This window comes from Erpetoichthys calabaricus, chromosome 14 (genome assembly GCF_900747795.2).
Source record: "Erpetoichthys calabaricus chromosome 14, fErpCal1.3, whole genome shotgun sequence".
Lineage (NCBI taxonomy): Eukaryota > Metazoa > Chordata > Cladistia > Polypteriformes > Polypteridae > Erpetoichthys > Erpetoichthys calabaricus.
The window spans coordinates 111403294-111430519 of record NC_041407.2 but is presented as its reverse complement, the minus strand read 5'-3'; the positions used below and the strand labels follow the sequence as shown (position 1 = coordinate 111430519).

General features: G+C 46.4%; 1 protein-coding gene across 2 annotated transcripts; it reads left to right on the top strand.

Annotated features, from left to right (window-relative positions):
* The first annotated feature begins 1351 nt into the window (after window positions 1-1351).
* Window positions 1352-27226, top strand: LOC114665061 (protein DBF4 homolog B-like). Of its 2 annotated transcripts, none has more exons than XM_051919038.1 (12): window positions 1352-1549; window positions 2259-2453; window positions 7658-7837; window positions 9910-9960; window positions 11277-11349; window positions 17202-17266; window positions 22013-22055; window positions 22544-22589; window positions 23572-23697; window positions 24538-24691; window positions 24877-25004; window positions 25924-27226. In XM_051919038.1, the coding sequence occupies exons 2-12, from the start codon at window positions 2313-2315 to the stop codon at window positions 27029-27031; spliced, it is 2115 nt and encodes a 704-aa protein (XP_051774998.1). In that variant the 5' UTR covers window positions 1352-1549; window positions 2259-2312; the 3' UTR covers window positions 27032-27226. The 2 variants fall into 2 exon arrangements, with proteins under 2 accessions (XP_051774998.1, XP_051774997.1); XM_051919037.1 differs by having other exon boundaries at window positions 1353-1555; window positions 2266-2453.

Genomic DNA, 27226 nt, shown 5'->3' with positions numbered 1-27226 from the left:
ACTGAATCAGCAGGATAGCCTCTTCTTCTTCCTCTTTTTGGTGACAGTCCTGTCCACACAGATCACATGGTCAGGGGTACAGGGAATAGAAAAGGGCGCTCAGTGCACTCCTGTATAAGGTTAGAGTGGAGGGTGTGATGCTACTTTTAAAAGTTCACAGTGTCTTAATGTTATATACTATATATGATAAACAAGAGAGAGGAGAGGTTGGCAGCAGGCGCTGATTACAGTGGGCTGCCACACCCAGCACACAACAAACCGCTCACTTATTGGCGCCTCTGCATAGAAGAACAGCAGCAAGGAGAACCTGTTGGGCTCACATGCGCCCCCTTCAGGGCGGCACGGTACTGTCTGCCTCACCTTGTGCCTTTTTACTGCGGTTTGATGTCCGATCAGCGAGACTAAACATGTCACACACATTCATTAAAGATATTAGCCAGATTGTGGAAAGTCAGGGTGTATAATAAACGTGTCTGTATGTCACCTTATATTGGAGACAGCGACAGGCACACGCCAATTGCAGGCATCAACCCCGTGTGTGAGGGAGAGGGCAGTCCGAGGTGAGGTGAGGTTCATCGCTGCCGCACCTCGCGTTTCTCCCCCTGTATTTGAACAGGAAATGCACAAATTCAACTATAAAAATACCAAAATTATTGGAATCATACAGAAAATAAATTTATACCACAGACCAGTGGACAAATTTATTTGATCATTATTAGTTTTTTTTTTTTTACTTTTCATGAGAGCCTCCAACTCACACTGCACCCGACCCTCCTTGGCCCCTCCCATAGGTGGTGAGCCCATGGGAAGGGGGACCCATGTTGCCTCTTCGGGCTGTGCCCGGCCGAGCCCCATGGGTGCAGGCCCGGCCACCAGGTGATCGCCATCGAGCCCCACCTCCAGGCCTGGCTCCAGTGTGGGGCCCTGGTGACCCGCGTCCGGGCAAGGGAAAACGCCGTCCAAAATTGTTTTCCATCATAGGAGGTTTGTTTAACCGCTCTTTGTCTCATCCCTCACCTAGGACCAGTTTGCCTTGGGTGGAACCTACCAGGGGCATAAAACCCCGGACAACAGAGCTCCTAGGATCATTGGGACACGCAAACCCCTCCACCACGATAAGGTGGCGGTTACGTCCCTGTTCTGCAGGTTACAGAACGTGAGCTCGTCTTCGGCTTCATCAACTCTGAACTCGATTTGCAGCAGAAGCAGGCCACGTTTTCTAATAAAGAATTATGTAATTCACTAATATAGAAATACATGAATGTTATCATGATTTAAAAACGTATATTATTTGAGAAAGCGTGACGTTCCTGTCCACTCGGTGACAACAGGTTTCACGTTCCTCTGAACATTCCGTCCGCGTTCCTCCAAAAGGCTGGCGTTTCTTTTCCGCTGCGCGCTCGTGCGGTTTGTCCCCTGCGAGCCACCGTACGGCTTTTGTGAGCGGAGTCCTCTTTGTTGGCAGCAGCAGCTGCCTTGGGCGGGAGAAAATGGAGATTTAAATTGAGGTCCTTTGAAGAAGCCTAATAACGACGCTCGTGGGCCTGAGGTAGGGGTGCTACCGGGACAGCGTACACGGGGCCGTCGAGAAATTACCGCTTCCGTTATGTTTGTGAGTGCCTGTAGTAACGTCACGCTGACCAGTCGATCTGTCAAGAAGGCGAGCGAGAAGAAGAACTCGAGGGGAGTGGGAGCGAGCTAGCTAGCGAGGCCGCCAAGTAGTTTATCGGGGAGCGAGAAAAGGAAACATCCGGTGAAGATGAACGCTTCGAGGGGGGCCTGAGCTGGCGAGCCGCTCCACCCCGACGGCAGCCCAAGCGTTTGATTAGCGACAGCGAGCAGTCGGATTCATCGGTTTAATTACCGGCGATTTATTACCGAATGAACATGGAATGTGCTCCATCCCCAAAGTACTAAATTTAAAAAAAGACGTCGTGCCTCCCTTCAGTTTAGGATTTCCAGGACCCGGCAAATCTAATAAAACACTCGGAAGAGGCTGAGCCGAATGTTGTTGTTGTTCAGTAAAACAGCCGGCGTCTTCCTAAACCTTCTTCGAATATTTCTGCGTTATGAGAGGCCCGGCGATTACTGCGTGGGTTCAAGAGACACTGGCGTGGCCTTTAGCGGAGCAGCAAATCCAACTTTGACATTCAGGCCGTTTTCGTGTTAGTGCGATGGCTGCTCAGGGCGGGTCGGCTCGGCTCTGTATTGTGTTTAATGGCGTTTCTCATGGTTTTTCTCTTCTGTTTTCTTTCTAGAAAAAAGCTGAAAGCAGAGTCTCCGAGCTCCGGCCAGAGTTTGCTGAAGTGGACATGAAGCAGACCCCGGTGAAGGACCTGGAGGCCCCGCTGCCTCTCAGTCGCCAGGTGTTTGCGGGGAGATCTTTTTATCTGGATGTGCCCAAAAGCAAGCATCTGACCCTGGTCGTGGAGGCCATTGGCAAGATGGGTGGGGTAGGTACAGCAGTGTGGCATTGAAATTTGGATTTTGGGTTCTCGGGGCTGGTCTTGGATCCCCTAGAGCTGTGTTTCTTTACCTGTGGGTCACTGGACGCCCCAGATGGGTCGATAGATTCAGTGTTAAAAATCGGCCGTGACTTTAAAGCAGGAGTGACCACCTCTGATCCGGGTGGGCCGCAGTGGCTGCAGGTTTTCCTTCCTGCCACTTTCTTAACCAGTGAGTAATTTCTCCTTTTAATTGACTTATTTTCCTTTCATTTTAATTTCATTTCATTTATGACTCTCTGAATTGAATCTTTATTCCCTTTAACTGGCAGACAAGCAAAAATGCAATGTGAAGCGAGTCGAGGCCTCAAACTCCAACCAGTTTCTTACTTCGTTAGAAGCTGTGTTGTTCATTAAACTCCTTCTTTAATTCCACGGCTTGTTGCTGCTCTCATTCTGTCTCTCCAGACATTTCCAAAACTGCTGATTTTCTTTTTTTCCTATAAATGCCATTAAAATGTTTTGTTAACCCGAGCAGATCAACATCACCGAGACCTTCGCCTTGCTTTGTTTCTAGATGTCGTGTGACGGACACAGGTTAGCTGGTCAGGTGTCGGCTCATTTGATATCCTTTTATTGTTTGGCTGCTAATTAAGGAAGAAGAAACAATGAAGGGGACTTTGTCTTAAATAGCAATTTAATTACATTTTAGGCCAGTAAGCAGATTAGCACTGGCCACTAATTAAAAAGATGATTAGAATGAGAACCTGAAGCCATCATGGCCCTCCAGGGTCAGAGTAGGACACCCCTGCTTTAAAGGATAAGCCGAGTATATTTCAAGTCAAAGTTATTATTTCGCAATTAACCAGTTTATTGGTTAGCTGCATGAATCTGCATTCTACAGTGAAGCATATTTTATAAATTATGAAAAATAACTGGCGCACTCTTGTGCTTTATAATGGAGCTGAAGGGTACCAGAATCTTAATTTGATGAAAAAACGTTTTTCAAGCTTACAATGTTAGTAAATGTTAATCTTTAGATTACACACATGTTGCGAAACTGCGGACCCCGTCGTTTTAAGAAGGGGCAGAAATCTAATTATTGTTGTGAGATCGGCCATTTTAAAAGGAGACAGCCTGTGCCCCTAACTTCACTAAGTTCGTCGTCTTCTGCAGCCGTGTGGCACACCTCTGTGCCAGGGGTGTGGATTTACTTCGGAAGGTCCCCTCCATTATTGACGAGGAGTGGTGGCTGTCTCTATTCTCTATACAACTAGACCATAATAATAATTGAGGAGGTCCTGTGATTGCTTCTATTCTTTCACTATCCAGAAGCTTTCCTTTACTTCACAGAGCTCCTGCCTGCGGCCTGTGGGTTGTTCAAGCACTCGTGTGCTTCACTCGGAGAATATTGAGAAGGCTTGAAGTGGGGTGGTGGAGTACCTGCTGTGAATGGTGGTGGCACCTCGTGTTCTGACCGCAAATGCATAGCCTGCCACCTGCACTTTAATATAATTATACTATTAACAGTGTGCTTAAAACTCTGAGGGTGACTCCTCCACGCTGTAAATTAAGAAATTGTGTCAAATTTGAACTGTATCACGAGGAGGGCCAGGCAGTCTACAAAAAAAAGAGGAGTACCAGTAATTATTCTTCATTTATTTCTTTCCAATTTAAGCATTTTGTGTAGCATGTGATTGAATGACAACATCTGAGCAGGTGCTATAGATGTCCATCCTGCTCGTCTGGAGCCTATCCCAGCAAGCATCGGACACCAGGCAGGAACAGCACTCCGACAGGGTGCCAGTCCATCGCGTTACACACACACATGGGCCAGTTTAGCAATGCCAGGTTGTCTTAAGTTTAACCAGGTTGAAGTTTGGCGAGTTCTGTATCTAGGCAGAGTGGGCTGTCATTCCTGCCTCGGAGCTCCAGGGTCTACTCCTTTTCCTGGGGCCCCTCTTTTTCATTATTGACCTCCTTCCCCTTGGTAATATCTTTTGTAAATATAACATTAGCTTGCACTGTTATGCTGATGACCTTCAGCTCTGTCTCACTAGCAAACCTACTGCTTCCTTTCCACCCTCCTCACTTATTGATTGCATAGCAGAAATCAAATCCTGGTTTTCTTCAAATTTTCTTAAATTTAATTGAGGTTCTTCTCATTGGTACAAAATCAACATTATCCAAAACGGATCATTTTTCATTTGTTATTGATAATTCCACTGTCTCCCCTTCCCCACAGGTGTCCTCCTTGACAGGACTTTATCTTTGCAGTCTCACATCAGTAACATCTGCCAGTCTGCGTATTTCCACTTGCGTAACATTAATCGTATTCGCCCCACACCACTGCTATCCTCGTTCATAGTCTTGTCACTTCTCATCTGGATTATTGCAATTCCCTTTTCTTTGGTCTTTCTCATAAATCTCCTTTATAAGCTTCAACTGGTCCAGAATTCAGCTGCCCACCCCCATCATTACTAGAACACCCTCTCTTCAACATATACAATACAATTTATTTTTGTATAGCCCAAAATCACACAGGAGTGCCGCAGTGGGCTTTAACAGGCCCTGCCTCTTGACAGCCCCCCCAGCCGTGACTCTCTAAGAAGACAAGAAAAAACTCCCAAAAACAACAACAACAGCAACATTTATTTATATAGCACATTTTCATACAAAAAGTAGCTCAAAGTGCTTAGGGAAAAATGGAAGAAACCTCAGGAATGGCAGTTCAAAGAGAGACCCCTTTCCAGGTAGGTTGGGCGTGCAGTGGGTGTCAAAAGAAGGGGGACAATACAATACAATACACAGAACAGAACAAATCCTCAATAAAAAAATTTTAGAAGTACGGAGCAGAATTTAACAGTAGATGATATCACAGAAGAAGATTTGGATATATCGCTCCCGTCCTGCAGCAGCTTCATTGGCTTCCAGTTCAGTTCTGAATTCAATTCAGAATTCTCCCACTAACTTTTAAGGCTGTCCACACCCTCGCCCCTCCATATCTGTCTGACCTCCTCCATGTTGCCATTCCCTCCCGTACCCTTCGATCCTCTTCCTCCATCCATTTGACTGCCGCCTTTGCCCATCTTGCCACAATTCAGTTGTTTTGCTCCCCAGCTCTGGAAGTCACTGCCACCTGAGCTTACAAATATTGAATCATTTTCACTTTTCAAATCTAAACTTAAAACTCATTTAAGATGTTTTTTTTCTCTTTGATTACAATTGCTGTGTCTGATTTTTAATTTTGTATTTTACTTTTGTTTATAATCTGTGTTTTTATCTATTGTTTGGTGTCCTTGAGTGTTTAGAAAGGCGCCTACAAATAAATAAAATGTATTATTATTACACGGGGTCTTCACGTTGTCTCTGTGTATTCATAGACTGATTGGCATTGGTGCCAGTGAATTGACTGGCTTGGAAACACTGCGCTCGGTTTGTTTATCACCTTATCGTCAGCAAGTTTGACTCCTCATTAATTAAGAAAAAAATGATGATTGCTTTGTGGCCCTTCGATCTGCTCTATCGCATCCTCTGCCTTTTTCATTTTTATGATTGCGTGTGTAAAATGTGCCATAGAAAAGGTGGCTTGTCTCTTTCAAAAACAAATAACGCTTATTAAAATACAATGCAGTGTAATGGGCTCAGTTCAGATGTATCGTTATGAGACTCGTGCTCTTTTCACTCCGCTCCCACTCGGTGCACATCTGGCTCTGTAGGCTGCGTAAACTAACACAGAGAATGTCATTGGCTTGGGTTGGCAGTGGCTGTCATAACACTACCCAGGCAGTGTGGCACAGTGATTAAGGCTAGGACTACAAACCCCAAGGTTGTGAGTTGTAATCCCGCCACTAACACTGTGTGACCCTTAGCAAGTCACGTGACCTGCAGGTCCGGTCAGGATGGGGAGCATGCACTGATACAGCACATTGCCACAACAGTAACATTTGCTTATTTTGCCTGTTTTCATGCAAATTGGAGCTCAAAGAGCTTTACCAAATGAATAAAAGGAAGTTCATATAAAACACAAACAAGATTAGGCAATAATATCATACAGTACGTAACAAAGAAAAAGGTAACACGATGAAACAGCTCGGGATTCCTGTTGGTAACCCCCAGGCAGACACATGGTCCAGTCCCACCCTCCAGAAATGACCATCTATCTGTAGCAGTCAGGTGTTAGGTGGGCATCCCCTTAGCCTGGTTCAGGTGCTTGGGACCTCCACAATAAAGATCCTGGAAGTCGGATCCACCCTCAGGTAATCGCGCCACATGGCCGTAGTGCCGTACCTGACGCTCCCTCACAATGCAGCAATCGCTCATTTGACACCCATGAAGGAGTCCAGCCTTCATCTCAGGTCCCCTGCATAGTGTCCATGTCTCGTAACCATATAGCAAGACAGGAAGCCCCAGGACTCTAAAGACTTGGACCTTCGTCCTTTTGTGCCACACACCCCCTCGGTGACCTCATGACCCCCCCATGCTCTCCCAGTCTGTATACGGACTTCATAGGAAGTGTCACCGGAGACTTGAATGTCACTGCTGAGGTAAGTAAACCTCTCGATGAGGTCGACACTCTCATTCACAGACAGACACACTGCAGATGGCTGTGCTCCAATTGGATAAAAAGGAACCGTAACTACTTATATCATAAAGGTTGTAAGTGGCTTTGGATAAAGGTGTCGGCCATTTAAATGTACCCATGAATGCTGTGTGTCAAATTATTTTTGGATGAGTCCTTCACCTGTTAAACGTACACTGTATTTAAATGGTGAATAGGTGCTTACTGTTCTTTAATGTGTGCCATTCAGTGGAAAGCATTGGCTGGTTTACATGAATATCCCTGCTAATAAAGGGTCATCACTGGACAAAAACAGACCAGTCCGCAAGGGTCCCAAGGCCAAGCGGTTAAGAGCCGCAGCCCAGAGGTTCTTTCTCCAGCATTCCATGAGTGGGAAACATCTGCTGGCCAGCTGACCGTAGCATCGGACTGTGATGTTTACTGTCGTCAGCTGTGTGCGGCTAATGGTTATCTCTGTTAGCATTTTTGTGTGTGTTTATCTAAATTATCAATTTTATTTTTTTTTTTATTTCTAATTATAAATCTTTTTGTACAGAATTTAGATATACAGTTTGGTACAAAAATCTGTGCTATAGAAATAATTGTTGTTTACTGAAGTCTGCACTGAACTGGTGCCATTTGTGTTTTGTAGACAATCGAGAGCTTCTTAAGCAAGGAGGTGAGCTACTTGGTGACTGCAAGCAGAGAGGCCTGCCAAGGCAGAGTAACCAAGCGAAATGAGAAGTGTCGCAGTGTTGGGGAGTGTCAACTGTCATCCCAGACCTCCAAGAAAAGCGTCCAGTCGGCGGGAAGCCAAAAGCCAGCGGATTCCGTAAGATGATTGTCTTTCATGTTGAGGACTGCAGATAATGCCCACCTTAATCTGTAACGAGTGTTCATCCTTGTGAGCAGCATTTGTATTTCTTACCTTGCGCTATTGGACAGATGATTTCCTTGACAAGGTTTCCAATCGGCTGTTTTATAGTTTAAGATTTCTGTGGGAGAAATGAGCTGCACTGTTAGTTTTGTTGAGAGCACACCATAGCTTTTTATTAAGAACTAGCCACATCACCTATCAAAGACCGATAACTGTATCAATTTAAAAATATTTGAAAATGTTTGTCTTCAGCAGGTACCATCAACGCCGTTCCTCTGAATTCTCGTGTGTCTTGACTAGCCCTCGCTGAACCTGCTTGTCAGACTCGTTCATTTTAAGACGCCTTGCTTGCCTCCTGCCCCCTTTTCTGCTTCCCATCTTTGAAGGCGACTCTCGGTGTGCCCGTTACGCACTTCCCCTTTTGAGAGCGTCACCAAAGCCAAACTGACCAATCACACCAAAGCCAAACTGCTAAATGGGATTGTCCTGTGGAACCGGAGACACGGACCTTAGTGTAAAAAACGCAGGGGGATTCTCCCACTATGTGAACACCTGAATCCCATGTTGTGAATGTCTGCACACCGGACCCCTCCGATGAAACGGCAGTATGACCCCTTGATGCCTTTAATAACAAAGTATGCCCAGCATTTCTAAAGGGTGACTTGGTTTTCAGAGTGTGTCTTTGAGTTGGACGCTTAAAGAATTTGATCAGTGAAAGTTGATAACCTCAAAGCCTGACCATGCAGGTAATGAGAATTCTAGAATGTTAAAATGTCTGCCCAAAGTTTCATAAAGTACGATTTCTTCTTTCACAACAGTGCATTTAAGGATGGTGGGTAGCACTGTGGCTCACTGGGTAGAGGTTGCCACCCGAAGGATCCACTGTCCTGGTTGCAGATTCCTTTGCCCAGGTGTCATCACCCAGCATACCCAAAGACGTGTGTGTTGTCTGAACGGCTGATTCCAGGTTGGACTGTGTGGGTGTGTGTATGAGCTGGTGTGCCCTCTAGGGCTACTGTATATCCTGCCTTGTGCCCAGTGCTTCTGGGTGAGGCTACGGCCCTGCCGAGACCCTGAATTGCAATAGGCAGGACTTAAGGATATTATTTACAGACGACACAGTATAGCAGTGAAGACAGGACAGTGTGGCTCTGAAATGAACAAAGGACAGTGCTGCTTCATGGTTCTTAGAGACTTGAGTTTGATTTCTGGCCAACTTTCTGCCTGTTGTGTCCCTCTCCTTGGCCACGTTTTTAAGTTTTGTTATCCCCATCACAGGTTCTCCTGTTGTCTCCCAAAGCCCAAAGTTGTGTACGTTTGATTATGTGGAGACTTTATATTGGCCTTGGTATGACTGAGTGTGGTCATGTGACCTTGGCTCATACAGACGAGGCTTAGCAGCAAAGCTAAGCACTTTGTCTCCCTTGTAGTTGAACATATCGATGGTCTAAACGCTTGGAGCAATTTCATTTTCACTGGAAAAAGTAGAGTCTGAGTGTTTGAATTGCTATCGAGGGCAATCACAACTTCACCCTTCACTAATCGAGCGACCAGAGCCACACTTCTGGAGTGTGACAGATTACCCCCGAGTGAAATGAAGAGGACAGCCGTACTTTAAAATTGCCTGAGGCCCTCACAAAAGTAGACCTTTGGGGGAAAACAGCATGGATCTGTCCTTTTCTGATGTGTGTATATTGCTGAGATGTAAATCAGTGATTCTCCTGAACAACACTTTTTCAGAAAAGAGATTTTTAAATGCCAGATTTTTATTTGCCAAAGGAATTGCCCATGTCCTATAGTACCACAATAAGCAATTCCTTTAAGAGCTTAATTGCGTGTGAAATGAAGCCATTATAGGCCTATAGAACGTCGTATCACACACCATTCATTAGGACTTGAGGTGAACCATAAAGCCAAATGCCCGCACCTGCTGTTCCTAAAGAGGGCGCCTTTCCTCCTGCGTGAAGCGTTCAGCATTTTGACCTTCCTGTGCTAATGTCTGTTTGACGATTGTTTTGTGTTTTCAGATGCAGACGAGTCGAGGGAGAGCATTGTTGGAGAAAGTGATCAAGAACAATGTAAGTGTAAAAAAAAAAAAAAAAAAAAAAAAAAAAGCAGAGGTAAACCCAATTTGAAGTCGGACTTTACCTATGGAAACGTACAGCAGTCCTTGTGCCAAGCAGCCACTTCTGTGTGCTGCCCAGAATACCAGTCTGCTGTTCATTATGCCAGTTCACAGCTGTCCCAGTGCCCCCTTTAAACACAACTGTACACAAGTATGTTTCGCCCCTTTGTGGATGCAATGTTTCCTTTGTGAATCTTTAAAACTTTTTTATATATAATATATAAATTGTCTAATGCAGGGGTCCTCATTCATGGTCCTGGAGGGCCACAGTGGCTGCAGGTTTTTGCCCCAACCCAATTGCTTAATAATAAGTCCTTCTTGCTCAAGTGACACTTCTGCTTCACTTTAATGGTCTCGCTCGTTAAGATTTTGAACCCTTATTGCTTATTTTAGTCTTAAAACAGCTGTATTCTGATATTAATGGCTCCTAATTAGCAATAACATGCAAATGACAAAAGAGACCAGCGTTTCTCCATTTAGCTTGTTACCACTGACACCCCTGTGTGTGTTTATCAGGCACTGTTGGGTTTAATGAAATACTTGGAAGGAAAGTGAAGGACTGAGAATTCCTCCTCAAATCCTTTGGATGATCTCCTCAGAAAGGTGAAGGAAATCTCAGATATGAGAACGAGCCGACATGGCAGAGTTAAAGCACCAACAAGACATGAAATGAAATTATTGGCAAGAATTGCTTTCTAATTAAGCAACCGGGTTAGAAGGAAAAACCCTGCAGCCACTGTGGCCCTCCAGGACTGGGACTGAGGACCCCTGGTCTAATGTTTGTCCCAAAATCCACTGAAGACTACTTGGTGTTAGCTGAATTTGCGATGTAAACTGTGTTTCATTTTTTTTTTTTATTTTTTATTTTATTTCATGTCTTCAGATTCACATTTGGATATTTTTACGTCTTTTAATGTTTCCAGTTCCCCTAATGGACTTCTCTAAAACTGAACCTGCCAGAATGCTAGGATTGCTTTTTTATTTTAATTTGCCCAAGTTTCATGTTAGCCTTGCCTTTAGCTGTCCTCGTCTCTTCACATGGATGTTTGAAGTGACGTGTGGGCATGTGAGGGGACTCCGTGTGCCTGAGAACGAGCTCCACGTGTCCAGCGACAGTGAATAGAGCTAAAGGCCGCCCTGAATGGCTCGTGGTTCTCACTTGCAGAGTTTGCGTTTGTCTAATTCAGAATGTTTTTTTTTTTTTTTTTTTTTTTTTTGAGATAAATGACAGTTTTTAGTATGATAAAAAAAAAATTCTCTTTCCTACAGATGGAGAAGGCTGATGGAGGTGGTGTTCTGGCCAACGCTCGCTCTTGGGGAGTGAAAATCCTCCATGTCAATGGTATCCTTTTCTCTGTAGTTTGAAATACAGGATTGCACAATACTGAGGAATTGTTTTCTAGCTAAGTCCGCATTCTTCATGTGCAGACAGACTCGGGATGGCCAAGCTGTTAAAGCCACAGATAGAATGTTGATGGGCAGCCCGCACTGAGAGATGGTCACAAACTTCTACTTGTTTGGTTTTGAGTTTTTGGAAAGTGGCAAGTCCTACGGCATTGGGCTGTGGTAGCCTGTAGTATGCAAGCACTCCATCTATCAAATATGGCACACTGCGTGTTGCATAACAGTTTCAACACTCGTTAATTCAGTTCAGGGTAGGGTCAGGTGGAACTCAACTGGGCAGCACAAGGTAGAAAGTAGGAGCCAGAAAAGGACGACACCAGTCGTGGTGCCCACACAGTCACAGTTTAGAATCACCAGTCCACCTTACAAAGCTCTGTGAGATGTGAAAGGGAAAACCTTGTAGACTTGGGGTGGGGGAGAACATTCAAACTCCAAGTAGATAACGCCAGATATGGGACTGGAACCCAGATGGAGGATCCATTAGACAGTGGCACTAACTACTCAGCCTCTGTGCCGTCCTTCTACACCTATCAAAATACTGCGTAGACCAAAATAATCAAGATGGATGTGTTGCAGAAGGTTGACTTTTCCTGCTTAAACTCCCTCTTTATGGAATACGATGGCAGGGGACAATGTCTCGCGTTTTAGTTTGCTTCTCTTGTAAATTTAGGAAGTGCCCTGGTGGTGTAAGCAGCACAACCAGAATGCCTGGTGCCTCCCTAAGGCTTACAACTGTTCAGTCATTTTGTGATCTCACTTAAGTAACAGGAAAAATAAAAATTCAAGTCATATGTGAAATTTAAATAACTAAGGCTTTAAGAAAGGAAAGAAAACGGCAAAAAAAAAGTATAATGACATGCAAAGGGCAACCAAAATACTTGTGTTTGTTTAAATGTGGAGAACAAATGGCCTGAGCTGATTTGTGATTCTCAGTCTGTCAATTCTAATACGGGGAAACATGGAGCATCTGTGGTAGGGCTGTAGATCAAGGGGGCTCCTGGAATTGCTGGTTGGGTCAGAGGGCTGCCGTTATGAGACCTGGACCCCCAGGATGTGTGTGAGCGTGAGCTGTGATTAGAAGCCTGTTATCTGATGATGCAGTAGCACATCAATTCCTCTGGGAGGTGAACAAGCGTTGATGCTGTGACGAAAAAGACTGAAGCCGACATCTCCAGACTGGGCTGGGAATTAACCAAGAAAAGTGGCCACAGAGAAAGTGAGGGTCTCCTTTAAATGGACAGTCTGCTTGTTTATGGCCTGACCATTTTCTTCCTCAGTGTACTTTTGTTTTAATTGGCACTGGGCTGCCCAATTGGGTGTGCCTGCTGGTTTTGTTCTGCACGGCTGATACAAGGACCTGTATTCCAGGCTGCGCTAATATGCAGCAGAATAAAGAAATTCTGAATCGCAGTAAAAAAAATGTTTAGGAATCTCAGTGCTGTGACAAAGTATTTGCCCTCTGCTTAATCACTTCATTTTACTTGATGATTGGCCTCAGACCTTTGAGCAAAGTGCAGGGGAACCTGAGTGAACACACGGTACACAGTACAGCAGTTTTTAAATTGCTATTCAACCCCACTATCACCCATGTGAAAAAGTAATTGCCCCCATAGATATGGTACTTGGTCGCAGCACCTTTAAAAGCAATAACCACAACTAAATGTTTATCATTTGAGATCAGTCTTTCTCGTGGCTTTTGACAAATTTCCGCACACTTCTTTCCAGAACTGCTTTAATTCAGAAACGTTTAAGTGTCAACTCCCCATTTTAGGTCCTGCCGCAGTATCTCAGGGTCAGGACTTTGCCTAAAACTTGGATCGTGTTTCTTTTGAGCCATTTAGTTGTTGACTTCCTTTTGTGTTTTGGATCATTGTCCTGCTGCATTAATCCCTACAAGTGTCAGACCATGAACAGATGACTGCACAGTCTTCTTAGGAATATTTAAGTAAAGTGCACAATTCATGGTTCCTTCATTCGTGGCAAGTTTTCTAGATCCCTACACCATCACACTTAGCATCCTCGTGTTCTATAGCAGGTCTGATGTTGTTCCTGATGAATGCCAGACACTGTTGTCCCCTGTGTCAAAGAGTGTGACTTTGGACTTGTCTGTCCTTAGAACATTAGTCCAAAAGACTTGGGGACCATCCCAGTATTCCTTTGCACTTATGTCCTGCCTGGATAGCAGATGTTTCTGATTTACTCCTCTACCATGGAGCTCTTTTATTTCCCTCAATTTAGGGTCCTGAATACTGACCTTACCTTAAGCCACAGAGGCCTGCAGTCCTTTAGAGGTCCTCCTGAGATCTTTTGTGACAATTTAAATGTTCTGGCAGTCATTTTGGCTGGCAACCCTGTTCCAGATGTTCTTTATGTGGAGATAGTGGCTCTCGTGGTGAGGGGCAATGCACACAGGGCTGGCAGCGTTTAGTCAGCTGAGTTGAACCATCAAATCTCTTTGACTGAGTAACTAAGGGACAATTACTTTTTCATGTGGGTAATACAGGTGGTGGGCAAGTTCATGTCTTAAATATAGTGGCACTTATACAGACAGAACATACAACACAATTTCTTTTCTTTAATATGAATTTTATCTTAAAGTCTGAAGCCATTCATTGTGACAAATATACAAAAAAACAAGCGTCTATCAGGGAGGGGTCCAATACTTTTTCACAGCACTATGGGCATGCGGTGATGGAGGTGATTGTCTTCCCCTAACGTCTACCTGTAAAATGAAGGTAAATGTAATATTGTAAGAGATTCCTTTATAGTCATCCACTCCAGGCCTGTCAGATTAGCCCAAAATTAAGATTTTAAATATTCAATAAATGTTTGAATGTGTTCAAGCCTAGAAATCCTGTGTGCTTCATTTTATTGGTTATAAGTTTATTAATTTTTCTTTTTTCTCCCCACGCATTTGTAAAGCAGGAAGTGCGTAGGACTTAAAAGACGCATGTGTGAAATCTGAAAACTGTGACATTCTGGGAAAGCAGCCCTCAAATAAAACGGCGTTCTCTGTGCCCTCAAGGTGGGACTGGGGGTCTGCTGTGCCCAAATACTCAGACATGTGCTTGTAGCTTTTGCCACCTCTGCCTTTTTTTTTTCTGCCTCACTCTGCATTTAATGTTGCATCCTAATGGCCTTTAAGTGTTTCTTCTACATTTTCATGACTCGCTTAGTGAATGACTTTATTTTCAGAAACTTACAGAATTCCAGTTTAAAAAAAAAAAAAAAAACAGTTTGACTTGTTTATCAGGAAATGATGTTAACAAACAATCCAGAGAAATATGTGAAAGCCTGGCACAGCAGGAGATGAGTTGGGCCCGATACTGCCTGAGACGTGGCGCGAAAGGACAGGCGGGAGCAGTGGGCAAAGGAATGGCAGACGGGGCAAAACTAACCCAGTTTTATTTTATTCCCCTTTACAGCTGCAGCTAAATGTAATACAGGTGACTTGACTATAATAATGGATGGTATATACTGTATCATTTAATTACGCTTTGTTGTTTTAACCAATGTGTGTCAAGTCAGCAGCTCACGCAGACAGGCCGCGTGTTAAACTGGGTGTTGATGCAGTAGCTAAATGAGCGCCGTGGCCACCAGAAAGGGCTTTAAAGTGGAAATAGGAAATCGGACGTATGGCCGTTGTTTTTCATTGTTAGTAATGATAAAGGAAATCAACTTTAACTTGCTGTTATTTGAAGTTAACTGCCGTAACATAAAACAGCAGTCAGACAGCACTTTCTGGTTCAGGAGGGAGTCAGAACAGGACCAGGCGAGAACAGCTGATTTAGGGTTCCAGACATTTATGTAAGAACCAGTAACGGCGCCTGCGCTACTATAACGATGATAACGTGCACTGAATTCACTTGACTTGAGTTTTCAGACACTTTCTTTCTCTGCACGTTTATCGCTCATTTGCTCAGAGGCTGATGCACTTGCTGTTCCTGAGCAGCTCTGATTTTCTCCACCCTAGCAGCCCACTTCTTCTCTTTTTCCATTGGCATCTTTTCACATTAAAACTGATGAAGTCAGTGTTTGAGTTGCAAATACTTAGTACGTTTTTCTTAATTTTTCACTTAAGCTGGCACTTAAGTCTTCAATCTGCCTCAAGAATGATTTAAGATATGAAGAGGTAGGGGAAGTGACGGCGAAGGTGGTAGGGAATGAGACCGGCGCCCATACCCATGCGCCACACTGCTGCCCTGCCAGCTGCTGCCGAGAGTTGATTCTACAATATAATAAAAAGGGAATAACCTTGGAGGGCAATAATCACCCCGAAAGCGGACAGTTTAGGTCACATAGTATAGGAGTACCAAATTTCAGGTCAATAATGCGATCTGAATCCTGGACAGACAAACGGACTGCCATGGTAGCATATTATTATTATTATTATATATATATATATATATATATATATATATATATATATATATATATATATATATATATATATATATATATATATATATATAAAGATGTCGTCAAAGAGTAGAGCAGCGAGGATGAACAAAAATACCAGGCCTAAAATAAAAGCAGAAGGCTGCCCGTTTTACTGATGGCGATACTAGCTGACCATTCAACGTGACAAAGCAGCTGATGTGCAAGAACAGGTCAGTAAAATGCAGCAGAATTGTGTGGCGAAGTTGGGTGAAGTAAAGCAAAGGACTGTTGACTGTTTTACATTCGCATGTCCGCGTTTGTCCTTGGGTCAAAATAAGACTATTTTTATGACACATTTCCACGATATTCCACTAGTGACGTTCAGTTGGACAGCACATCACAGAGAGGTGGCAGCTCCACTCATCGGGTTACCCTAAAATTGTACAGAAATAGTCCTGATGGGTACAGCAGGGGGTTTGCGTATGGATTTATTTGCGGCAGTAGGATCATGATTTTTATGATGACATTTTTACACATGCACCTCCTCAAAGACCAGCTGGCCCCCTTACTAATCCTTCAGCCTTCGTGTTCCCCAGCCCCACATTGATGAGGTGCTCTGTGTGCTTCAGAGACGGGCACAGAGTGATGGACGTCTCCTCTGCTGTGCTCCACGTTTGTTTTACTGTCAAACTGCAGACTGGGATTCTCAAGCAGATGTTCCAGTGAATACTCCGAGTGCACGGACTTTGAAATCATGGCTGTCGTGTTTGGCTTTGCGCAAACCTTCTGATGCTCCTCTCCACGTGAGGTTTGCTTCAGCAGCTCCCTTTTAATTGTCGGTTATGTCAAGTGAAACAGCGTTGTGTTGTTATTCCGTGTAACCTTCTGGCTCTTGTGCTTTGCCTTCCTCTTACCCTTAGCTGTCAGCGTGTAGTTCAGCTTCCCTGTTCCTAGCACAAGTGGAGAGAGCTAACATGGCCGCTCCATTTTCTGGTGTTTTGCTGTGCTGTCGGTGAGACGTGTGGTGGTATTGAGGCCAAACTTAGGGGTCATTCACCGTTCTGCCCACCATGAATGGGACTTTGTCTTTGTACAGGAGACAGTTTTTTGGACGAGTCATCGGGAGAATCCTGTCCTCCTCCCAGAGCTCTTGTGCAGTAAGAGTGAGTGACATGACTGCACACCAGAGGTGGGAGCACAGAGCGGTGACACTGGTTAAGGCCTCCGCTCTCCAGTTCATTAGAAAGGTGAAGAGCCATCGGGGTACCAGGTGGGTGCTTTGATGCTTTTGTTAATATGCAGGTGTTTATTGTGATGTTTAGTGATCCCCTTTAGGACTTTGTGCTGTAACAGCAATCACCATTTCTATGCCTGTCTTTTCAATGCTTCCTTAACCTCAAGCACCATAAGACTTACTGGAATACATCAAGAAAACTTCATTAAGTAATTCCCAAGTGAAGAAGAAGCCATCAGAGGTGATTATGTTACATTCTTCATCTTGTGTGAAATGAAAACGCTTGGAGTGGCGAGGCTGCATGCACTTTATCATTTTCTTGCTGCAAGTGAAGTATCCAGTTTTGCGTATCCCGTTGCACGGAGGTTTCCCTTTTACTGGCTGGCCTTACCTTACCTGCGGCTTGCCAACAGAAAATGCAGTCCAGCTCGGATTGCTGAGCTCGACCTGGCGGGGTCACACACACAACACACACACAGTGTCACGTAGAAGTAAAGTGGCGGGTGGTTTTGGGGTCGTCAGCTGACGGGTCTCGAGTTCTCTCCTTTGAGCTGTGACGGGTGTCTAGTGCTTGGGCCCTCTTGGTGCCCCTTGTTTTCATCTAAAGTAGGTTCATAATTGAGGCAAGGCCTTGCTTTTATTTTAAACTGTGCCCTGTCTGTGCCTATCAGGGGTGAAAGGGGTTTAGTCTCACAGGTGGCGCAGTGGTAGTGCTGCTGCTTTGCAGTAAGGAGACTGTGGAAGATTGTGGGTTCGTTTCCCAGTTCCTCCCTGTGTGGATAGCGCTTTGAGTACTGAGAAAAGCGCTATATAAATGTAATGAATTATTATTATTATCATAATAAGAATAATTCTCTCCATTTACAGTGTATGGCACTTTTCTGTCTACTCGGAGATCTTTACATAGTGAGTGGGGAACCACTTCAGCCACTGCCAGTGGGCATCGTCCATCTGGAGGAGTGCCAGTACGCTCACCACATGTTGGCTGTTATGTGGCCAAGTGGTGAGAGAGAGGGGGCCTGAATGACTAGGCCGTGGTGGCCAGTTTAGTCAGGACTTCAGGATGTACCCTGCTCCTCATGACGGATGCCAGCGCTCTTTAATGAGCACAGAGATTCAAGACCTCAATTTTTACATTTCATCTGAAGGATGGCACCATGTTTTTACAACACACTGTCCCTGTCACTTCACCTGGGGCATTGGGATCCAGACAAGACCTCGCCAACAGACACCCAAGCTTTTACTGGTCGGTCTCCTACCCAAGTACTGGCAGGGCCTGAGCAGGCTTAGCTTCAGGTGGACGGCCTCTTCTGAATTGCAGGTGCTGTGGCTGCTGGCCTTAAAGTAAAGACGTGAGTCCTTGTTAAGTGGGATGGGGTTTGCTTTTGATTTCCAAAATAACCTTTCAATTGTCCGTCTAGTTCTTCATATCGCTAAACAGGATTTCCTTTAGGACCTGTGCTCCCCCATCATGTTTTTATTGCCACTGTGGAACTTGGCGATAGGAAGTGAAAGACTAAATGCTTTCCATTAACAGAAATCAATAAAACGAAAGGCAGAGCTTGGCAAAGAAATGGAGATAGAGGCTCTGCACCGCGGCGAAAAGCAACAACCCCTCTACTGTAAGGCAGAGCGGCAGGGAATCGAATTAGTCTGCGCTAGGAGTGTAAATCCTGGTCACCGTTCAGAATTGTTAGTTAATTACAGTTAATCATTAAATAAGAGATGCACCCTTCAGAAATAAAAAAGGAAGTAATGTGAGAAATCTCGGTGAACTTTTTACACAACACATAAACGAGAAGGTCTCCCCGACTCTCACTTTCTATTACACAAGTCTGTTTGGGAGTAGCAACATGCGCGGGATATCCTACTCATGGTCAGCCTGCGAATCGTCTGGTCTGCCAACAAGAAGTGCCCCTCAGATGGCCCTGATACCCTTGCCATGGTCAGGGTGACCCAAGCCACTCGTGTCTACAGGGCAACAGTTAAGGATGTCGGCTGAGAGGCCTTCATCTGGTGTACGCGCTGGCACGTTACTGGGATGTTCGCACAGCCCAATGGTCACTTTTGGCTGGGATCCCATTGCCTGTGTTCACCTGTGCTTTCAGCTCCTGTATAATCTTTTCTTTGTTAACTATGTGTACCCGGTCTCAAAATATCTGATTTGTCGCGTGGAGGCTTTGCTGCTAACGTCTTTTACTTTATATTTCTTTTTGTGATTTCCTCACATGTCTGGTCATCCGAGTTTTTCCTCCCCAGTTCTGCTGATATTTTGGGTTGCTGCAGTGTGACCTCTCAAGTGGCGTAGAGGGAATGTCACCCCAGTTCTCTATGCCCTCTGTCACCCTTTTTATTTTAAATGCTCCCAAAATGAGGCGCGTGTGGCGTGTTTCCTCATCTCGTAAGGTGTCGACACTACTTGCAGATGTGAATCTGTCTGAGCTGTGGCTTGAGCTGCCCAATTGTCTGTTAAATGGGTGAGACTTCTCAATGTCGGCCTATCGGGTTTACAGTGCAGCGAGGCAATTCTGTTGCAATACAATTTATTTTTGTGTAGCCCAAAATCACACAGGAGTGCTGCAATGGGCTTTAACAGGCCCTGCCTCTTGACAGCCCCCCAGCCTTGACTCTCTAAGAAGACAAGGAAAAACTCCCAAAAAAACCTTGTAGGGAAAAAATGGAAGAAACCTTGGGAAAGGCAGTTCAAAGAGAGACCCCTTTCCAGGCAGGTTGGGCGTGCAGTGGGTGTCAAAAGAAGGGGGTCAATACAATACAATATAATACGCAGAACATACAGTATAAAAATAAAAATTTTAGAAGTACGGAGCAACATTTAACAGGAGATGATATCCCATAATATGATTTGGATATGTTTAGACTCCTGGAGACCTCATCCATCAAGCTGCCTCCCCCATTTGGCCATTCCACGGCTGAAACAGTGCTGGGCCAGCCAATCCGATGACAGGACCCCTCTTTCTCACGATTCCTGCGATCCTCCATCAGGGATGGCTTTACCTTAGGCAGGCAAAACAACTTGGCAGGTGGGCCGTGGCACTGAGTGCCACATTTGAGTACCGAAAAGAGAAACAGAATAGGTGAGGGTTAGTATCCAATTCTAACTGTCATGTGACTTATGTTTTAGTGCTAATGACTAACAGAGATGCAGTCTGTACAGTTAATCAGCAGCTCTAGTCGGGGTGTGCTAAACTGAAGTAGTGAGTCTTCAGCCTGAGACTGAAGGGGCATCTCTTATAGTAGCAGGCAGACCTCTCCACAGTTTAGGGGGTCCTGTAACTAAAAGCTCGACCCCCCACTGTTATTTTATTAATCTTTGAGATCATAAGCAGACCGGCATCTTGAGATCTAAATGTGCGCTGAGGTTTGTAACTCATAAGTTCAGACAAGTAAGCCGGACCTCGGCCATTTAATGCTTTATATGTTAAAAGGAGGATTTTGAAATCTGCCCTAAACTTAACTGGGAGCCAGTGTAAGGATTTAAGAACTGGAGTTATGTGTTCGTATTTTCTTGTTCTTGTAATAAGTCTTGCAGCTGCATTTTGGATTAACTGGAGGCTGTATAAAGAACAGTTTGAACATCCAGTGAACACCGCATTGCAGTAGTCAATCCTACTAGAGATAAATGCAGGAATTAATTTCTCAGAATCCTGTTTATTTAGAAAGCGCCTTAATTTCCTAACATTTTTAAGATGAAAGAAACCTGATTTGGACAACTTTGAGATGCGCGCTTTAAATGACCTGCTAGAGTCAAAGAGAACTCCTAGATTGCGGGCTGATTCAGTAGAATTAATTGGGATTCCAACACTGGAACTGTTCCCACTGCAAATGTAAACCAATTGAATGATCAAAGAGATGGTCCTGTTTAAACTCTTCATTCACGTTTAATCGTTGCCCTCCCTGTTTGCACAAGTCCCATAGGCCCCTGTGTTGAGCGCAAGAACCTTTATGAGCTGTGACTGCCAACTCCGTACTCTGCTGTTCTAACTACAGAGCTCCAGTGTGGAAAATGTGCTAACGTGACATTCTGAAAGGGCACCAAAGAAACCGATCAGCAGATTAGTCCAAGGTGTCGTCATGTGATGAACTGGACTAACCCTAAATAAGCAGGGCTAATGACCACAAACTCAAACAAACCACAAGGAACATTCAACTGTAATTCAAACAGACGTGCTCCGGGAGCAGATATGGGCCGAGTGGCTCCACGTCTGGCCAGGCTGGCAACCATGAAGGAAGCCTTCGCTTAACAAGCCGGGTTTTTCAATGAAAGTGGGAGACGCGACTCCTGTTTGCTGCAGCCATGACAGCGGAGCTCTTCTTCCATCTTCCACTGCACTTGCTCCTGCTCGGCTGGTGCTGAACCGCAATTTCAGGGTCCACGGCAGTGGAGGACATGTTAATGCAGTACCATACACTGGCATGCACACACCCGCTAACAGACGTGAGATTCGGAACTGAAGAGATTAGCGTGACCATGCAGACCGCACTACAGTCGGGAATCGGAGCACAGCATCAGAGGCCCAGGAGGCGACAACAGCCCACCAGGTAGCCATTGAAATGCTTGAGCCCTGAGGTGCACCTTGTGTTTGTAGACATAAATCAAAGTGAACTTGTGCTTCTTGATGGGTCACAAGTCATGAACACAATGAGCCTATCCTTGCAGAAGAGCGAGGGCATATGGCTGAGGTGAGTGGGCACTGGCCTCGTTACACAAGTCATGAACACAATGAGCCTATCCTTGCAGAAGAGCGAGGGCATATGGCCGAGGTGAGTGGGCACTGGCCTCGTTACTGTCTGCTGCATTGCAGCAGATGGCAGCCCACCTTTGAAACAATCCCTCTGTTTATTGCTTTAAGGCTGGCTGGCTGGCTGTCATGGTTGACCTCACCTGTGAGTAAGATCTGTACGTGGCATTGCTGTGAAGGCGGCGCTGGATCTTTTGCACTAACGGAATTTCTTTCTTGTATTTTAGAGCAAAGGCCCAACGGATCCATCAGCCAGCACACCCAGGAAAGGTCAGGTTTGCAAATCCATTTAAGCTGTTGTGTTGTCAGTGGGGATTGGGGATTGTGCCAGCAACATAAGGGTGGTACTGTACAGAGTCTGAGGAGGAGACGGACAGCTGGAAACCCACTTCAGAGACTGGCATTAAGTGAACATCACGCCATTCTGTGCCATCTCCTTGGCGCTGAGGAAGCGCTAAGCGTGTGGCCGTGACCTCCTCCAGAAGTGGAGTGGCTCAGCAGTCTGTGTGGGCACACTGCTTCCTATTGGCAGTACTTCAGTCAACCCCCTGAGATCTGCCGCCATATTTAGCAGAAGGGTGTCCGTGGGTGTAAGACACTGTGCCACACAGCGGGCTCCACCGTGGTCCCCGTGTAGCCCTGAGTGAGCCACTTACCCTGCTTGGAAATTTAAGTAAGCAGTGTGGTGCATCATGGCCAATGTGACGTACAGCGAGTGGCTCTGTCTGGTTACATCTTGATTTCCCATCTCATTCTAGCCATGACACTGAAGGAGCCCTTTGTGAAGATTGAAGACTGCAGCAGGTGAGTGACGCCATCTTGTAGTTCAGGGTACTGAGCTTTCACTTGAGCGCTGCCTGCTTCTGCTCCTCCCAAAGAGAGCACTTGGCGGTCTGCAGGATTGTGGGCAGGCCTCGGCATAAGTGGAGGAGCAGATGCCTTAAGTGATGTCATCCAGGGGTGCGCTGGGAAAACCAGCAAGCGTGAGCCTGATGGGATGTGGAACAGCTGTCCAGCTGTAGTGTGTGGTCACGCCAGAGGCCGCTGTCGGGCTTTACGCTAATGGGGGCTCAGAACCGCATCAGACTAAGCCCCACTGTTTGGAGTTTCTGCGGCCCTTCATTTTGTCAATTTTTTTGTTTTGATCTTTGAGATCACAGAGTGTGCTGCTGGCAGTCACTGAGACGTGACCACCCAGGGACCCTGGCGGAGACTTGTCACTGCAGCTGTGGCCTTACGTGACGCTGCTTTCAGCAGGACCTGTTTCCAGACAGGAGAGGGTGACAAAGTGGGAGTTGGGTTTCATCCACCCTGCCATCTGTCATAGGCGGCTTGATGGGTGGTAATTTATTAATGAGGACTTTTTGGAGGTGGTTAAAGGCTATAATTGATGTCGAGGCCAGAAGATTGGCAAAGCCACTCGGATAAGGTTTCTTCAAGACCCGCAGCCACTCGTCTGGTGGTTTGTCTTATATGTTGTTTCATGGTGGCCACTTGCCGTGAGTTAAGATTTAGACTTGGACATTTGTGAGCATTCGCAAGTCACAGTCCGCCCTCAGCTTCTCACTCCTCAGTTGCACTTTGTTTCACCGCGGCTGCCATCTGCTGGGTCCGTCTGCACTGGGTGAATGGCAGACTCGGGAGGCCACCTGTGGTGGTGGAGCCCGTTTAGTTCTTTGATGTCCTAGTACCCCCCCCCCCCCAGTATCCTAACAAGTCGGTGCCCCCATCATGTTGTTTTAAGTGTCGTCTTGGTAACTAGGACCGTTCTTCTTCTGTCCGGCAGGCGCTACAAGCCGTTACACCTCCACTTCGACAGCTTCCCTGAGGTGAAGTTTACTGGCACTACGCGGCACAGCCCCTTTGAGTCTGCGCCCATCGTGCAGCGGGAACAGGGCCCAAGAGTTCCACAGTAAGTACTTCTGATGGCACTGGGTAAGCTGAAGACAGGGTGTGGGTGTTGCATGAGAAACCAGGACCTTTCAAACAAGGAAAAGCACAGAGCTCGAGTCTGAGGGGCTTTCATTAGCCCACCGAAGTAGGACCGTTCAGCGGTGGCCAAGTGGAGTCTTGGACTGGCTGCACTCCCCTCCTGATCGATGCGAATGAAGCCATCGGCCTGATGGGCCGAGCGCTTAGCTGATCACAATGGAGCGCTTTAATGCCGTCTCTGTAGACTCTCCGCTTTGGGGGCCACCCGAGATCTATGTGTCTTCTGCTGCTCTCCTTGAGAGTGCCATCCATAAAAGACCCCCAGACACTCCATGGGGGCTTTTTGAAATGAATTGGTCATTGTGTCTGATCCTTTGGTTCATTGCTAGAATTTAATGATAGAGCGAGGAAGACTGCTGCAGATGTCACTCACCCCCAGCAGCCATCTTTTCGGTGTGTTACCATCCTAGAGGAGGTGCAGGTCCTTTACTACTTGGACCACATGCCATCTCCATAGCTTCTTTCTGGTAGCCATTCAGCACCTTAACAAACCTGCTTGGCTGTTGTAGCCACCACTTGTCCTTTCTTCCCCCATTTCAGAGATGTCATTGACACTTGTTGCTAGTTTGATCTTCTCACAGCTTCACGCAGTGTGTTTTGGTTGTTGTCTCATGTTCGTGGTGTTCAGTATTGTGTGTCGTCGTAGCATCAATGCCAAGGCTGTATGGCTGGCATGCCAGTGTTAATGTCCTCTGAATCTGAATGTAACGAGCATGGTGCACATTAAAGCCCTGCTTTAATTTAATTATCTCCCCCCCAGAGTAGAGAGCCATGGGCTGACCACCAGTGATGGCAAGCGAGAGAAGCCCGAGAGCCCAGCGGCGGGCATGCAGGTGACCACACACGGCTGTGCTAATCGGAAACGGCAAGGCTTCTGTGAATGCTGCCAGGAAACATTTTGGGACCAGCAGGAGGTGAGCCTGTGCCACCTGGGTGGCATCCAGCCATGGGGGGTGTGTATGTGTGTGCAGGGTCACATGGCTGCTTTTTGGTTTTGGTCTCGCCATGTGATAAACCAACTAGTCAGTGACTGAGCCACCTTCTCTGTGCCTGACCCCACGTTGCCCGTCTCTCAATGACATTTTGTCTTGTCTTGCAGCACCTTCTTTCAGAGAAGCACAGGAGTTTTGTTCTGGAATCTTCTCACTATGCTGTAGTGGACAGAGTGGTGCAGCAACTGTGCAGCGACTTTGAGGAGATCCCGGTACACCAGGACCAAGATGTCAGGTACAGAAATGCTTGAGAGTCTCTGACATTTGCTGGTGTGTTTTGTGACCTTCGCCCCTGCAGACAATGCCTGATGGGTGTCTTCTATTAAGCTGTCTTTATTTAACCAGATCCAGATCCCGTGCACCTCAGTAGGCACTGCCTAGGGGGCTCGGGCCACCAGTAAAGAATCAAAAGGCACAATACTTGGCCTCCTCGAATCAGCTCACAGGGTGACACTCCACATGCCTGTATTGCCATTTGACCCTCTGTATGCCATTAGAGGGGTAAATAAACCCCTGGGATTGGCTGCTGTGGCCTGCCCATCATCAAGCTGATCACCTATTGGTTTATTCTTAAATCATAAGGCTATCATTTCCTGCCTAAAAATGAGGATTTTTCAGGTCTAGAGGGCCAAAAATGGGGGAAAAAGACCCCAAAGAACTTGACATCTTACATAACAAGACATCGAGTCCAACGACATATCATATGGGGGGTTTACTTGTGCAGTGAGTCGGGATGCAGCGGACCAAAAATAAAACCTGAAGTGGTTTCAAAGCACCCATCAGTAATTCTTATGAATGCAAAAGAGAGGCCATCAGGGAGGGGCAAATACTTCTTCACAGCCCAGCAAACTGGAAATTTAAACACCACCCTTGCCATCCTGACTCCCGATCCGGGGTCTGTAGTCCTGCCCTCTGGTGTTTTTTTTTTTGTTTTTTTTTTATCCCGTTAGCCCGCTGTGAGGTGCATTCAGGGCACCACCTCCATGCCACACCTCACCAGCCTGTCCTTATTTTACTGTATATAGCGCCTTTCTGTCGCCATCCCCTGGGCTGCGCCGACTCCAAGCCAGGCGGCCCCTGCTGTGTGTACTGCTAATCGCGTTGTGGCACACACACCCGCCCACCACGTTGTCACTTGTTTGCTTTCTCTTTAGGCCTGCGAGTCCTGCTCTGGTGCCAGATGTGATCCTGGAGATGCCACCAAACAGCAGTGAGAAGGCCATTTCGGTCGCGCTGAGTGACATCGACTTACACGCCTTGATGTTTGAGGACAAAGATGAGCTCCAAGAAATGGTCACAGTCCCGCCAGAGGCCAGCTGCACAAAGTGCACTGAGAACCAGGCACAAGTTGGGGGTCTGTCAGCAGTGCCCACCTCCTGTGTGTGTTTGGACATCACCAAAGAGGTGCCCATCTCTCACCAGGAACAGCGCTTGACCACTGAAGACCCCTTGTGTGTCAATGGCACAAATAAGTCCCTACCATGGACCTTCCCAGAAGTGACAGCATCCCTGAGCCCCAATAAGAAGAAGCGCTGGCGCTCACCCAGTACCAGCCCACGTGTGTTGAAGCGGCGAAGGGTGGTCTCGCATATGAACTCTGACCCCCTCCACATGAGACTTGATGAGAGGTGTCCTTCACAGGAGATGAGCCCCATCCTGCAGGTGGCTATGCGACCTTGGAGCCAGCTGGCTGATTGGAGAACTTGCAGAGCTGTGCCTTCCAAATGCCAGTTTCCATTCAACCCGAGCCTGGCAGACCTGCCCATGGAGTGTCTCTTTAGTGCCAGTGATAGGCGGCTCAGTCTTCTGCAGCTTGACCGTGCCAAGTCTGTGGTTGGTGGGGGGACATCTGACTATGGTGATTTAGACACACGTGTGCCCTCTGCAGATCCCCTGGGAAGCACCCTGGCAGGTGTCACCACTGTAGAGAGTGGCATGGATGTGGTGTGCAGTCCGGGCACAGGCCCTTCTCACTCCTCCCTTCAGATTGAGCCCGATTTGCTGGTTCCTGGCACCTTCTCCTCTGAATCGGACTGGGACTGCGACCTAATCTCACGCTTTGGGGGGCCGACGGGCTCAACGGCATGTCACGCACTAGACGTGGACGTCCTGCAGCTGACCTGTGCCACCGTGCGAGACAGTGGCTACGACTCGCGGCTCTGCTCTGTGCTGCGGCACAACACCGAGCTGAGCTGGGCAGCCACGGGCAGCAAGGACCTGGATGCAGTGCCCTTTGGGAGGCTACAGGCCTGGCCAGTCTAGGGGGCTGGGGGCATACTGGGTTAGCATTCAGGGTGGCAGCTTTTTTATCCACTTGTGTGTCGGGTACCTTGGCACTACCCCAAGAGTGGTATAGGGGGGGCGAGCATGGTGGCTGTCCATTCATGCCTCTTTGGCGTGATGAATTGTCTGTGAAGTTGTACATACGTGGAGATTTTAATAATAAACGTCTTGTTT

Excerpts from the sequence above, each read along its gene's own strand:
- LOC114665061 (XM_051919038.1), top strand. The coding sequence starts at position 2,313 with ATGAAGCAGACCCCGGTGAAGGACCTGGAGGCCCCGCTGCCTCTCAGT. Across the intron at positions 11,350-17,201 it reads GAAAATCCTCCATGTCAATG|ACTTACTGGAATACATCAAG; the intron begins GTATCCTTTTCT and ends AAGCACCATAAG. Across the intron at positions 25,005-25,923 it reads CACCAGGACCAAGATGTCAG|GCCTGCGAGTCCTGCTCTGG; the intron begins GTACAGAAATGC and ends CTTTCTCTTTAG.